At 45.8% G+C, this 16,152-nt stretch overlaps 1 protein-coding gene across 1 annotated transcript in view; it reads right to left on the minus strand.

The window, feature by feature from the left end:
• Positions 1 to 5,870: 5,870 nt before the first annotated feature.
• The window catches only part of LOC141264405 (uncharacterized), a 52,638-nt gene continuing 42,356 nt past the window's right edge, over positions 5,871 to 16,152 (minus strand). Inside the window, exon 7 of the mRNA XM_073676697.1 lies at positions 5,871 to 6,333. Coding sequence (XP_073532798.1) covers positions 6,143 to 6,333 — 191 coding nt within the window. The 3' untranslated portion in view covers positions 5,871 to 6,142. The remainder of the gene's footprint in view (positions 6,334 to 16,152) is intronic.

Below are 16,152 nucleotides of genomic sequence, written 5' to 3' on the forward strand. Positions count from 1 at the left end.
GGTTTGAAGGAGAGATCAGAGTCCAGGGTTACCCCAAGGCAGCGAGCTTGTGGGACTAGGGAGAGTGAACAGCCATTGACGTTGGGTGATGAATGAGATGGTGGAAAGATGATGAATTCAGTTTTATCCATGTTAAGTTTTTGAAATCTAGAAGAGAAGAAGGATGAAATAGCGGACAGACATTGTGGGATTTTGGTTAGTAAGGAGGAGATATCAGGTCCGGAGAGGTAGATCTGTGTGTCATCAGCATAGAGGTGATACTGAAAGCCGTGAGACTCCATGAGCTGTCCCAGGCCAAAGGTGTAGATAGAGAAGAGCAGAGGTCCTAGAACTGAACCTTGGGGGACACCGACAGATAGGGGGGGAGGTGGTGCGTGAGTGGGAGACGCTGAATGTCCTGTCTGTTAGGTATGAAGAGATCCAAGATAGGGCCAAGTCTGTGATGCCGGGAGATGAGAGTCTGTAGTAAGAGGGAATGGTCCACTCTGTCGAAGGCAGATGACAGGTCTAGGAGGAGGAGGACAGAGTAGTGTCGCTTGAATTTGGCGGTTAGCAGGTCATTGGTGACTTTAGTCAGGGCAGTTTCAGTAGAATGGTGCAGTTGGAAGCCAGATTAGAGGCGGTCAAAGAGAGAGCAGGAGGAGAAGGGGGAGGACAGTTCAAAGTGGACATGTTGTTCGAGTAGTTTTGATGTGTAAGGGAGAAGTGATATGAGGAGATAGCTAGTCAGAGAGGATGGAGCAAGGGAGGAGTTTTTGAGGATGGGCGTGATCGAGGCATGTTTGAAGCATGAGGAGAAGACAACAGTTGTTAGTGACAGGTTGAAAAGGTGGGTTAGGGTCGGGATGAAGATAGTGGTAAGTTTGGGATGAGGTGCGACGAGATTGGGTCAAGTTCACAGGTGGTGAGGTGTGATTTGGAGAGTAAAGAGGAAAGTTGATCTTCCGTAATGGTGGAGAAGCTGGTTTTGGAGAAGGAGGATTGAGTATGTGTGAGGAGGGTCAGGGGGGACTTTAGGCAAAAACTTTGTCTGAAGGAGTCAATTTTCTGCTTGAAGAATGAGGCAAAGTCTTCGGCAGAGATGAGAGGAGAGGGAGGGGCGCTGTGGGGCAGAGGAGAGAATTGAAAGTGTTAAATAGCTGTTTACGGTTGTGAGACAGGGAGGATATGAGAGATGAGAAGTATGTTTGTTTTGCTGCAGTGAGTGTAGACTTGAAGGTAGTGAGGGACTGTTTGAATGCGATGAAGTGCTCATTGGAGTGGGATCTTTTCCATCTACGCTCAGCAACCCTGGAGGCCCGTCGCAGTTCTTTGGTTAGGCTGGTGTGTCAGGGTTGCCTGTTGATTGTGCGAGCTTTGGTATAAGTAAGGGGGGCGACCAAATTGAGAGCTGCAGCTGTTGTGGTGTTATATAAAGTGGCAGCAACATCTGCATCATGTAAGGAACTGATGTCTGTAAGAGGGAGGAGGGATTCAGAGAATGAGTGTAGGTCAAGGTGTTTAATATTTCTGATAGACTATGCAATTTGTGGGTTGGGGATTGTTTCCATGGAGAGGAGAGGGTAGAGAATGTAAGTAGGTTGTGGTTAGAAAGAGGGAGAGGTGAGTTACAGAGGTTAGATAGGGAACAGAGGTGGGTGAAGATGAGGTCCAGAGTGTGGCCATCTTTGTGAGTGGCTGCAGAAGACCATTGAGTAAGGAAGAAGGAGGAAGTGAGGGATAGAAGCTTAGAGACAGCTGAGAGGGAAGTGTCAATGGGGAAGTTGAAGTCACCCATGATGATAGTGGGAATGTCAGCGGAAAGGAAATTAAGTAGCCAGGTGGTGAAATGCTCTAGGAAGGTGGTTGCTGGTCCTGGGGAGCGGTAAATGACAGCCTGTTGGAGATTGGAGGGGAAGTAGATGCGTGCACAGTGCATTTCAAAAGAGGGGAGAGTAACGGAAGGTGACAGTGGGATTTGGGTGAAGGAGCAGTTATCTGGCAGGAGAAAACCTACTCCTCCAACATGCTTGCCAATGGGGCGGAAAGTGTGGGAAAGGTGGAATCCACCATATGAAAGTGCAGCTGAAGAGGCAGTGTCAGAGGGGGTGAGCCAGGTTTTGGTGATGCCGAGGAAGGAAAGTTTGTTAGTGATGAAAAGATCATGGATGTAGGAAAGTTTGTTGCAGACAGAGCGAGTGTTCCATAGAGCTCCTGTTAGTGAGACTGGGGAAGCGGGGGCTGGGCAGATGTGTATGGGGTTAGAAGGGTTGTGAGAGTTTGTGATAGATCGTGGATAGGAGGTGAAAGTGACTGTGGGGATGTGCTGAGGAGGGCCAGGATTTGGGGAGACATCGCCAGCACTGAGGAGGAGCAGAGAAATTGTTAGGAGGTGGGAGCAGGAGAGAGCGTGAGGTGGCTGTTTGTGTTTAGAGACACAGGATTGAATGGTGAGTAATAGTTCTGAGGAGGAGGTGAAATGAATGGGGAGGATTGAGGGAGAGATGAAGAGTTCATTGCTAGGTGTAGGGATTAGGGGGTTAGTAGAAAGTGGAGGACTATGGGGGTGAGAGTGAAAACAAACACAAACATTGTTTACAGTGTCCAAGTATCCAGTTACCTTCAGTTCCCTTCAGGTTCAATTCAGGTGACAGGTTCAATGTGAAGAAATGGCACCAGAGTAACCCCACAGAATCCCACTGCTGCCACCAATGTGACGGAATGGCAACAGAGGGACCCCGCAGAATCCCACCGCTGCCACCAATGTGATGGATCCACACCCCGCCACCTGCCTGACGTCACAATTATGTCACATGGAGCACGTGATACGGATCTGCCCTTTGCACCAATGTGATGTTCCGCACCCCCTCAAGGATACGTAAGGTCAGATTGGTACAGTTCTAGACAGACACCCCCTTTCCACATGGGTACAGTAAGGCATCAGGGATTGAGAAGAAGTGGCCCACTTAGTCACTGACGTGGCACCACACTCGCTCACACCCCTGACAGGCTGAGAGGCTCCTTCACTAGCTCCAGTGAAGTAGAGCCTGGTCGGCCTGGGAGAGCTGCCACCAGTTTCTATTAGATATAATGGACTTATATCGGGCTAGAAACCCGAACAATGGACGTGAGAGTTCGTGGATCAAGATAAAAGAACAGTCCAGGGTTAAATTATATATTTAATCGCCATAAGGGCGCACCAGACATTACACTATATACATAATGGTTATACATACACAATGGTCAGAGTTGCATACACTATAGTATGGTTGCAGAAGATATAAAGCAGTTGTTATGAGTCAGTTGCCAATCAGATGGACGACCTGGCTTCCGGGGGAAGGGCTGTCACGTGGGAGACTTGCAGGCCCTCTCTTTGTTGTTGCCGGACTTTTCCCCCCACGACGTGACGTTACAAATGATGAGCTGATTGAGATACTGGGGCAGGCCCAGTACTTCAAACCGCTCGATCTGACCAAGGATTACTGGCAGGTGCCTCTGACAGAGTCGGCGAAAGAAAAGACTGCCTTCATAACGCTGGAGGGTCTCTATCACTATGTCATCTTGCCTTTTGGTTAACATGGGGCAAAGGCCATGTTTCAGAGGCTGATGGACATAGTTTTAGAGCCCCATCAGAAGTATGCATTGGTGTATTTGAATGATATTATCATCTTTAGTGCCGACTGGCATACCCACTTGTCCCAGGTGCAAGCGCTAGTGGATTCGCTCTGCGCCGCGGGCTTGACGACGAACCCCAAAAAATGTGCATAGGTCTCGAAGAAGCCCGGGAACTTGGGGTACGTGATTGGGCATGTGGTTATCAAACCCCAAATAAACAAAATCGAGGCCATTTAAAACTGGCCCCAGCCTCTTACTACTAAACAGGTAAGAGCGTTCCTTGGCATCATTGGGCATTACCAACAATTTCTACCTAATTTTGCTGGGAGATCGGCACCCTTGACCAATCTTGTAAAGGGAAGAAAATCGGTCATGGTTCGGTGGAACCCTTAGGCGGAGGAAGCATTCCAATTCATGAAGTTGCCGTTGTGAGGACAGCCTGTCCTCACCAGCCCCAACTTCAAAAAAGGCTTTATCGTGTAAATGTAGGCCAAGGAGCAGTTCTGTCACAGGAGGTGACCGGAGAAGAACATCCGGTCACCTACTTGAGTAGGAAACTTACCCCGGCAGAGAAAAATGATAGCATACAGTAGTAGAGAAAGAGTGTTTAGCCATTAAGTGGGCCTTGGGGTCCCTATGTTATTATTTACTTGGGTGACAGTTTTGCTTGGTAACGGACCATTCACCCTTGGTCTGGATGAGAAATGTCAAGGAGAGGAATGCCCAAGTCACCATATTTCTTTGCAAAACTTTAGGTTCTCGGTGGAACATCGAGCTGGGAAGGCAGAAGGAAATGCGGATGCCCTGTCATGAGCACCCCGTATGGTAACAGGTGTTCAACCCCTCAAGTTTGAATAGAGGGAGGGTGTATGTGAGGCAGTGAGGGAAATCATATGCGAGGGTGTCCCCCAGGATGTGTATAGAAGCATACTAAACCTGCTGGAGACCATTGTAATTACAGCCACAGCTGTGGTTACAATGCAAAATAAAAGAGAGTGTGGATTTGGTCAAACTATTTGACTAAGTCAATTTTAAGAAAACCTGACATGGGCTTTTATTTTTTGAGAGATCTGTAGGGTGGTAGTGGGATGGATCTTTCCCTCCACTCTGGGTCTTGGGAGTGGCCCATGTCCATGATTTCCATTTAAACTTTCAGTGTCTCAGTTTTTGGTTTGCAAGCATCCGAGTCTGAACTCTGTGCAGGTCAGGTCTGTGTGAGATTGAACACAGGCCAGAGCCAGAGAAAGCAAAGCAACTGACGCACCCACGAGTGATACAGACTGATGCGGCTGCTCTGGCTGCGAACCCGCAGATAAAAGTTCTGTATTTATTTTGTGAGTTTGAAAATAAAGACTTTATGTTGAACTTTCTTGGGTCACTGCCCAATTACCGCATGGACGAGAAAGCCGCTACCTTACAGTGTACAAGACCGTATATTCGGTCTGAATGGTGTCCATGGGAAAAAATGACATCACATGGACAGCACTAGGGCCAATGTTATTCAATTGGACTACTGGCATGACGATTTTTTTTTACATGGACCAATTGTCCACCTGAAAAAAAAATTTCAGCATGCACTATTCTCTCTATATTTCAGATGAGACTCACCTATTCAAGTCTATGGCTGAAAAAAAAAAAATCGGATTCCATATCGAACAGCCGGATTACATCCAATTTTTCTGTGTATATTGCAATTCTTAACTTAGGAAAGTATTTTTAGTTTTGTAAATTTTATCAACTGGTGATGTATAAAAACAAATTCCATGTGAATGCCATTTGGATGGCATACAAACGGCATATTGATAACAATACAGAGTAAATATTGTGGTTCTTTAACTTCAGGTTTAAATACAGAAATGGCCAATACAAAAAATATGGTCAAAAGCCATTTCATGTCTAAAAAGACAAGTGGGCACTTCCTCCACCTGGTGAAAGAAAGGTTCAATGTCAAGCGGAGATAAGGCTTCTTTACCATAAGAACTATTAATATGTGGAACAGCCTACCTCAGGCGCTGGGCACAGCGAGAACCCTTGATGGTTTCAAAAAAGGCTTTTTTTAGACCAATATAACAAATGTTCATGTAAATCAGTAAAGCTCATTTTTGAATGTTTGGTCTAGTGGATCAACAATTAGAATCAGGAGAGAAAGATTAGCTCTTTGGGGCGGACTGTACAATACATTGTGGTTCTGATTGTGCCACTTCCCATCCGTCAGCTGAACTTGATGGACATTTGTCTTTTTTTTCGATTACATTAACTATAACTATTTCAAAGCATTGTAAACAGCTTCAATTTTATTTAAAAAAATACTTGAAAATGCAATATCACTATAACAACAAATCATGCATACAGTAAGTTGCATCTCTAACTAGACAGAGAGGTCATCACCATTATAAAATTCTTTCATTGGTCAAGTTAGCAAAAATCCTTTAGACCTCCGACAGCAAGTGACCTTTGTTTGTTCTCAAGTCATAATCATCAACTCAATATAATATTTTTGATATAAATACATGCACTCAGCATGTCACTGGTGTATAATACAGACAGCTCATGATTCCTCCATTTCCAGAACCATTGGATTTGTATGGCAATTGTTTTGTAATGATGGTGATGTTGCAGCTTGAAATTCTTTGGGATGATCTGTGTCATCTTCTGCTATCATCGGCCTTAACTTATCACATGAGAAGATGAGAATAAACCGTAACAGACAGGCCATAGAGCTCACAGCGATGATCACAGCTGTAAAAGGTAAAAGCAGTGTTAGAACACATAATATAAATGTTTGCGTTATCTACATTTTACAAATGAAAACCGAAAGAGAAAAAAAAAACATCAGAATAATATGGTTAATATCCTTTCTGAGAACATCAATCAATAACTCACACTTCAAGTACTGGAAATTTTCACCATTGAACACAGTGTTGCTTTAAATACTATGGACACCTTTGGGGCATGTGTACACGTTAATATTTGTTGTAGATGTTTCCGCCTCAAAAATGTTTCTCTTGGAAAGAGAAATGTGAGTTTGTACATTTTTTCTTCATTTTTTTTCACATTCATTAGAATGTGTGAAAAATGCTGAAAGAAATGACACGCTTCAGATTTGCAACTGCTTCAAATCTGCAAGGAAAAAGTTAATACAGAAAATTGATACAAAGCTCGTAACCCTCTGTATTAGCATAATGAACAATTTAATTCCGTCCACCTTCAGCCATCACTAGAGGGAGCTTAAGAGCTAACTGTATACTGTTTTATTATTGAGTTAGGGTACTTTCGCATTGTGTATAGGGACACGCTCGCTGGTCCCGTCAGGGCTTATGTCCGAACTCCACGCAAAACGGGATCAGGACTTAAGACTAGTGTTGAGCGAGCGCTAAAATGCTCGGGTGCTCGAAGCTCGGGCCGAGCCCCCCGTGATACTCGGGTGCTCGACCCGAGCAACAAGCCCAATGTTAGTCTATGGGAGACCCGAGCATTTTTGCGGCGGCCCCCCCGACAGTCTGTAGAAAGCCTAAAAAGTGCCCAAAACAATAGTGACAGTGCTCAAAAGACATGGGGACAGCATGGGCATCGCCCTGTGAAATATGTTAAGGAACTTCCTTTCCAGGGTAAAGCCTTGTGTATAAGGTAAAATAAATAACCAAAAACAAAAATACTCCTCCACATCTTGGGCTATGTTCACAAGTAGCATTTTTTATGCGTTTTTGCACTTTTGTATTGCTTTCAACCGTGACAAATGCATTCACCGGGAAATGTCATTTTAACATTTTACAATCTTATCTGGCCATGTGCTGTGTGACACATGCATACAGTGCTGAAAAGACATGGGAACAGCATGGGGAAGACCCCTGGAAGCATCTCTGACACCCAGGTCACTGCCTAAAAGTGTGCCCATCAGAAGTGATCCTTGCCGCATCAGAAGATGCAGACTTGCAACTATCCCCGTGCAAGTCCTTGTCCCAGGGCAGTGTTCAATTGTACCTCCCCCATTCCTTGCAATGCAAGCACAAGTATGCAGCCTGCCACCCACCCACCCCCAGGCTGCAATACCATACTGCTAGCTTGCACTTGAAATGGGGCCTTTTAGTTTGGAGGAGGCCGAAGCTGGCCACTACCTCATGGCTGCTTCGGCAGCGAGGTATCCATACTCAGTCCCCAGCCGCCCGGTCCCCAGCTGCCAGGGGGCGGCCGGGTGTCCATACTCGGTCCCCAGCCGCCCCGCGGCCAGGTGTCCACACACGGTCCCCAGCCGCTTGGGGGTGGCCGGGTGTCCATAAACGGTCCCCAGCCGCCCCTATTTCTCCTGTGAACTTCCCCCACACATTTCTTAGCCTGGCCTGCTTTAGGGCAGCATTGGACGAGCCCACCAGAGAACCAGACTCCTCCGGTGGGCCCTGGCTTCTCCATCAGGGGAGTTGAGAGTGCCAAGGTGAGGAGCATGATCAAGAGAATGCCAAGAGTGTGCAAAGCAGTCATCAAAGCAAAAGGTGGCTACTTTGAAGAACCTAGAATATAAGACATATTTTCAGTTGTTTCACACTTTTTTGTTAAGTATATAATTCCACATGTGTTAATTCATAGTTTTGATGCCTTCAGTGTGAATGTACAATTTTCATAGTCATGAAAATACAGAAAAATCTTTAAATGAGAAGGTGTGTCCAAACTTTTGGTCTGTACTGTATATTGGTGTCTGAACAGTCAGGGAGACACTATTACAGGTTTTTTTTATGGCAAAAAATGCCAAAAGCAGGATAATACAGAGATTTGACCCGTGGAACTGCAAAACCACAGTTCTATTTCTCTGGCCTACACCAGACTCTTTTAAACAGATATATTTGTGTCTGGACAGTCAGGGAGACACTATTACAGTTTTTTTTTACGGAAAAAATGCCAAAAGCAGGATAATACAGAGATTTGACCCGTGGAACTGCAAAACCACAGTTATATTTCTCTGGCCTACACCAGACTCTTTTAAACAGATATATTCGTGTCTGAACAGTCAGGGAGACACTATTACAGTTTTTTTTTACGGCAAAAAATGCCAAAAGCAGGATAATACAGAGATTTGACCCGTGGAACTGCAAAACCACAGTTCTATTTCTCTGGCCTACACCAGACTCTTTTAAACAGATATATTCGTGTCCGAATAGTCAGGGAGACACTATTACAGGTTTTTTTTACGGCAAAAAATGCCAAAAGCAGGATAATACAGAGATTTGACCCGTGGAACTGCAAAACCACAGTTCTATTTCTCTGGCCTACACCAGACTCTTTTAAATCGATATACTGGTGTCTGAACAGTCAGGGAGACACTATTACAGTTTTTTTACGGCAAAAAAAGCCAAGAGCAGGATAATACAGAGATTTGACCCGTGGAAATGCAAAACCACAGTTCTATTTCTCTGGCCTACACCAGACTCTTTTAAACAGATATATTGGTGTCACAGACACGTTCAATTTTTTTTTTTTTTTTGGGGGGGGGGGGATACCAAAAGGTTAATAAGACATGTATTTGTACAGTCTGACTGAGGAAAAAAAAATACAGGATTTAGATGAAAAAAAAAGCATTTTTCCTGGCCCCTGAGACCGGGGCATAAGTCTAGCAATTTGACCAACAGGAGCACACAGGACTGTAATGCAGTGTTTGCTGGTATAACCACTGCATCTCCTATACAGCCTGCCTGCCTGCCTGATATCTGAGATGGATATTAGTCCTGAGAAGGACTGTTTGTTTGATTTGGCAGGCTTTAGAGACCCTACACTACTTATTTCGCACTATATATCTCTCCCTAACTCAGCAGCACCCTCTCTACACTGTCTGATCCAGAGCGACTGTGTCCAAGATGGCGGTGCCCGGTTTTAAATACTCGAAGTGACGCTGTGCGGCCAGCCAATCACTGTAATGCCCACAAACAACATGGTTACGGCATTACAGTGACTGGCTGGCAATCCCTGCATGTTCATTGGCTCTGTAAAGAGCACCAAACGTGCAGGTTGGAGACCCGAGCTCCCGCCCGAGTAACCCGGAATTGCTCGGTGCTCGCCGAACATCCCGAGTAGTGAGATGCTCGGGCGAGTACCGAGCAGTGTCGAGCATGCTCGCTCAACACTATTCTTTAACCTCTTAGTGACCGCGCCAATTATGTCCTTAATGAACAAGCCAAATTTTACAATTCTGACCAGTGTCATTTTATGAGGTAATAACTCTGGAACGCTTCAACAGGGGGGTGGAGGAGGAGGAGGAGGAGAGCATGGTCAGTCGTCATCTTGGTGAGGACACGGAACTCTTGCCCGTTACCAGTCTGGCATGCATGGCTGACTTTATGTTACGCTGCCTTAACCGTGACCCTCGCGTTGTCAAAATGTTGGGTGACAGCCATTACTGGTTGGTGACACTTTTAGACCCCCGCTTCAAGGAGAACTTTCACTCTCTTATTCCTGAGGTGGAGAGGTCTACAAAAATGGAGCAGTACCAGAAGGCCCTTGCTGCAGAACTGTTAAAAAAATTCCCATCTGAACACGTTAGCGGCAGAGGTCACAGTTCGTTGACCAACCAAGGCGTACAGGCGAGAGAGACGCAACTCCAATCCAGCAGAGGCAGGGGAACACTGTCAACATTCTGGGACAGTTTTCTGAGACCCGTCCAGCTTACAGTCCCTGAGGCGCGGGGTACTCTCACAAGGAGTGTAAAGTTTCAAAAGATGGTGAGGGAGTACCTTGCCGACCGTACCAGCGTCCTCCGTGATTCCTCTGTGCCTTTTAATTATTGGGTATCCAAGCTGGACACTTGGAATGAACTCGCTCTGTACGCCTTGGAGGTCCTGGCCTGCCCTGCCGCTAGCGTGTTATCGGAGCGTGTTTTTAGTGCCGCTGGGGGAATTATGACTGATAAGCGCACTCGCCTGTCAACTGACAATGCTGACAAGCTGACCCTTATCAAAATGAACAAGGGCTGGATTGGGCCAGACTTCTCACCACCACCAAATGACAGCAGAGTAACATAAAGTCAAATCCACTGTGTTATTTCGGGAGGTGTATTCCCATGCACCACTTCACACCCACACATGGGTATACGCTTCCTCATATCGGCTGTATTTTGCTCTTCACCTTATCCTCAGCCTCCACCACCACTATACCACCAGGGTGACCGTGGTCCGTTTTGCCAGCATTGCAAGTTCTTCCGTCCTAATTTTTGGCAGCTTTTGCTTGGAAGGCACAGGCACAGACTATGGGAGACCCACTTCCCAATAATGGGAATAATGTTTTTAATATGCTGTACTGCATGGCTCTTGTAAGGGGCATGAAAACCGTCTTGTTAAGCTACTGTGACCTCCACGACTTTTCCCAGGGGCATTGATATTGTCTTTTTATTCCACTGCGACCTCCACCATTCTTCCAAGGGGCCTGAAAACCGTCTTGTTAAGCTACTGCGACCTCCGCCACTTTTCCCAGGGGCATTGATATTGTCTTTTTAATCCAGGGGCATTAAAACCGTCTTGTTAAGCTACTGCGACCTCCACCATTCTTCCAAGAGGCATTAAAACCATCTTGTTAAGCTACTGCGACCTCCACCACTTTTTCCAAGGGGCATTAAAACCGTCTTGTTAAGCTACTGCGACCTCCACGTCTCTTCCAAGGGGCATTAAAACCATCTTGTTAAGCTACTGCGACCTCCACGTCTCTTCCAAGGGGCATTAAAACCGTCTTGTTAAGCTACTGTGACCTCCACCACTTTTCCCAGGGGCATTAAAACCGTCTTGTTAAGCTACTGCGACCTCCTCCACTTTTTCAAGGGGCATTGATATTGTCTTTTTATTCCACTGCGACCTCCACGTCTCTTCTAAGGGGCATTAAAACCATCTTATTAAGCTACTGTGACCTCCACCACTTTTCCCAGGGGCATTAAAACCGTCTTGTTAAGCTACTGCGACCTCCTCCACTTTTTCAAGGGGCATTGATATTGTCTTTTTATTCCACTGCGAACCCCACCATTCTTCCAAGGGGCATGAAAACCGTCTTGTTAAGCTACTGCGACCTCCACAACTTTTCCCAGGGGCATTGATATTGTCTTTTTATTCCACTGCGACCTCCACCACTTTTCCCAGGGGCATTGATATTGTCTTTTTATTCCACTGCGACCTCCACGTCTCTTCCAAGTGGCATTAAAACCATCTTGTTAAGCTACTGCGACCTCCACCACTTTTCCAAGGGGCATTAAAAGCGTCTTGTTAAGCTACTGCGACCTCCACGTCTCTTCCAAGGGGCATTAAAACCGTCTTGTTAAGCTACTGCGACCTCCACGTCTCTTCCAAGGGACATTAAAACTGTCTTGTTAAGCTACTGCAACCTCCACGTCTCTTCCAAGGGGCATTAAAACCGTCTTGTTAAGCTACTGCGACCTCCACCACTTTTTCAAGGGGCATTGATATTGTCTTTTTATTTCACTGCGAACTCCACCATTCTTCCAAGGGGCATGAAAACCGTCTTGTTAAGCTACTGCGACCTCCACCACTTTTCCCAGAGGCATTGATATTGTCTTTTTATTCCACTGCGAACTCCACCATTCTTCCAATGGGCTTTGCATTTCGTCCTAATTTTAGTCAGCTTTTCCTTTTCAATGCATAGGCAAACACTAAGGGAGACCCACTCCCCAATAATGGGTAGAAGGTTTTTAATATGCTGTAATCCACGTCTGTTTCAAGGGGCATTGCAGTTCCTGATAATTTTTGGAAAGCCTTCCATTCACTGCTTAGGCCAACAGTGCACAGGAGACCCAGTTGCTATAAATGGAAAAAACGGTTTAGTTAAGGCCCTCTGACCTCCATGTTACTTCCAAGGGGCATTGGAGTGCCTCGAAATTTTTGGTAGGCATTGCACTCACTGCATGCCCTATAACTGTGTAGCCGAACCCCTCCTTTTGGTACAGAAACATATCCTACAAGACATGTGTGGTTGACTGGCCTGTTATTGATGTGAATGGTCCCTGTTACTCCTGCTCTTTCTCCTTTGCCACCACCTCATCCATCATTCAACACCTGAAGCTTTGTTTTAGCGGGCGTCATAGAACTGGGATAGTAGCAGGAAAACATCCAGCAATCCTCGGACCACCTCAGGCCTAGCCGCTACTACATACATGCGCTTGCATTCCAACTAACTTCTATCATCATCATCATGCTCCTCACCTTGGTACTCTCAACTCCCCTGATGGAGAAGCCAGGGCCCACTGGAGGAGTCTGGTTCTCTGGTGGGCTTGTCCAATGCTGCCCTAAAGCAGGCCGGGCTAAGAAAAGTGTGGGGGGAAGTTCCAAGGAGAAATAGGGGCAGCTGGGGACCAAGTATGGACACCCGGCCGCCCCCTGGAGGCTGGGGACCGAGTGTGGACACCCGGCCGCCGGGCGGCTGGGGACTGAGTATGGATACCTCGCTGCCAAAGCAGCCATGAGGTAGTGGCCAGCTTCGGCCTCCTCCAAACTAAAAGGCCCCATTTCAAGTGCAAGCTAGCAGTATGGTATTGCAGCCTGGGGGTGGGTGGGTGGCAGGCTGCATACTTGTGCTTGCATTGCAAGGAATGGGGGAGGTATAATTGAACACTGTCCTGGGACAAGGACTTGCACGGGGATAGTTGCAAGTCTGCATCTTCTGATGCGGAAGGATCACTTCTGATGGGCACACTTTTAGGCAGTGACCTGAGTGTCAGAGATGCTTCCAGGGGTCTTCCCCATGCTGTTCCCAAGTCTTTTCAGCACTGTATGCATGTGTCACACAGCACATGGCCAGATAAGATTGTAAAATGTTAAAATGACATTTCCCGGTGAATACATTTGTCACGGTTGAAAGCAATACAAAAGTGCAAAAGCGCATAAAAAATGCTACTTATGAACATAACCCAAGGTGTGGAGGAGTATTTTTGTTTTTGGTTTTTTATTTTACCTTATACACAAGTCTTTACCCTGGAAAGGAAGTTCCTTAACATATTTCACAGGAAAACCGTTTCAGTTTCGTTTTTGAACGTTTTATTGTGAGCCCTTAAAAGTGGCTTAATACCTCTGACCACGTTGTTGACAGCAGTGACCTGGGGGTCAGAAATGCTTCCTGGGGCGATCCCCATGCTGTCCCCATGTCATTTTAACACTGTCACTATCGTTTTGGGCACTTTTTAGGCTTTCTACAGACTGCCGGGGGTGCCGCCGCAAAAATGCTCGGGTCTCCCATAGACTAACATTGGGCTCGTTGCTCGGGTCGAGCACCCGAGTATCACGGTGAGCTCGGCCCGAGCTTCGAGCACCCGAGCATTTTAGTGCTCGCTCAACACTATTAAAGAACTAATTGCAGTGGTATAAGTTCAGCTCTAAAAAATGTGTATTGCAATTGTGGCAAATGTGCAGCAGACATCAATAACTGCTATGTCTAAAGGCACAAACAGTCTGACAGTTAAAGAAGCATTCTCATGATTTTTTTTAATTCACTAAACCTGTTTAAATGTACATGTAATGAAGTGCGAGTACAATAAAACACTTACTTACTGATCGCCGTCTACCTTGGTTTCCATCAACACTCTGGTCCTCTGCTCACTCATGTGACCGGAATTCCGACTTGTGTGGATGCATGTGCTCTGATTTTCATGCTGTGATTTTTTTCTCATGCCGAATCATTATGAGAAAAAAATAGTAGATCCACACTGCCCTATAAAATAACATTGGTCCCAGTGCTATCCAATAAAACATCGCGTAGCAATCGGCCGTGTTATATGCCAGTGTGAGCGAGCCCTTACAATGAGGCTCCACAGGTTAACATACATTATAAAAGCAACTTCTGGCTCACATATAAACCCCTGAGTGATCCGTTAGAAGAAGACTGGCCTTGGAAACCAGGGAAGATGGCGATCCCACACTTACACTACATCACAAACAGATTTAGTCAGGTTTAGGCAATAAAAAAAATTCTTGCCAGTGCTTTTTTAAGAGCAAACTATACATGATATGAAACTCTGTATGCTCCATATACATGAAGGTGTTTGGTTTGAGATAAGCACAAAGTATTTATGTTTGAGAATAGGAAGGTGTGCTTGTCATTACTACCTGTGCCATCATCAGCTGTACCTTACTGAGAGAGTCTTATAACTATGGAAAGCCCATAAAATAACCTCAGGCTTTCTTGAAGAGCAGACATGTAATTTTCAAAGGATATGTGTCTTAATATCGAGTCGAGAAATGTGGAGTGTTGGCAATGTCTCAGCTTCCTTAGAGCTTTTGATAATGCAAATAAAGCAAAATGTTGATCATATGATAGTTTGTCGCTTGCTGTGTACACTGCCATTTTACATAGAAGCAGCTTTTTACATAGCTATTTCCCATCATTACTGCAAATGGGATAGGGGAGGGAGGAAGAGAGACTTCAGCAATTTTTAATATTTTCTAACAGGTTAGATATGTGGAGTGCATCACGTGGACGATTAGATACGTTTAGAGTAGCATACGCTGGAATTAGATACAGGGCTAAGTGTAGTGTATCACATTATGGGATTAGATATTGAGCTCAGCGGAGTGTATCACACAGTATAGGAATATATACACAGTAGCTAATGAGTGGAGCAGGGTCACACATTTATATAGGAGTAGTGATGTAATGCGTGACCCCGCTCCATCCACTTTTATAGGAGCAGTGGTGTAATGCGTGACCTCACTCCATTCACTTCTATGGTAGCAGTGGTGTAATGTGTGATCCCGCTCCGCCCACTTCTATGGGAGCAGTAGTGTAATGTGTGACCTCGCTCCGTTCACTTCTATGGGAGCAATGGTGTAATGTGTGACCCCACTCTGTCCACTACTATGGCAGCAGTCATGTAATGTGTGACCCCACTCTCCCCACTTCTATAGCAGCAGTAGTGTAACGTGTGACCTCACTCCATTCACTTCTATGGGAGCAGTGGTATAATGTGTGACCCCGATCTATCCACTTCTATGGCAGCAGTGGTGTAATGTGTGACCCCGCTCCGTCCACTTCTATGAGAGCAATAGTGTAATGTGTGATCCCGCTCCGTCCACTTCTATGGGAACACTGGTGTAATGTGTGACCCTGCTCTGTCCACTTCTATGGGTATATATAGTATATATATGGTATATATGGCCCCATCATCATCCTCCTCCTTGTATATATGGCCCCATCATCATCCTCCTCCTGGTATATACGGCCCCATCATCATCCTCCTCCTGGTATATGGCTCCATCATCATCCTCTTCCTGCTATATGGCCCCATCGTCATCCTCCTCCTCCTTATATATGGCCCCCATCATCCTCCTTATATATCCTCCTTATATATGGCCCTATCATCATTCTCCTCCTTGTATCTGGCCCCATCATCATCCTCCTCCTGGTATATGGCCCCATCATCATCCTCCTCCTGGTATATGGCCCCATCATCATCCTCCTCCTGGTATATGGTCCCATCATCATCCTCCTCCTGGTATATGGCCCTATCATCATCATCCTCCTTGTATATGGGCCCCATCATCATCCTCCTCCTGGTATATGGCCCCATTATCATCCTCCTTATATATG

The sequence above is a fragment of the Phyllobates terribilis genome, unplaced genomic scaffold, assembly GCF_046119375.1.
Source record: "Phyllobates terribilis strain yellow unplaced genomic scaffold, ASM4611937v1 Scaffold_4__5_contigs__length_816908805, whole genome shotgun sequence".
Lineage (NCBI taxonomy): Eukaryota > Metazoa > Chordata > Amphibia > Anura > Dendrobatidae > Phyllobates > Phyllobates terribilis.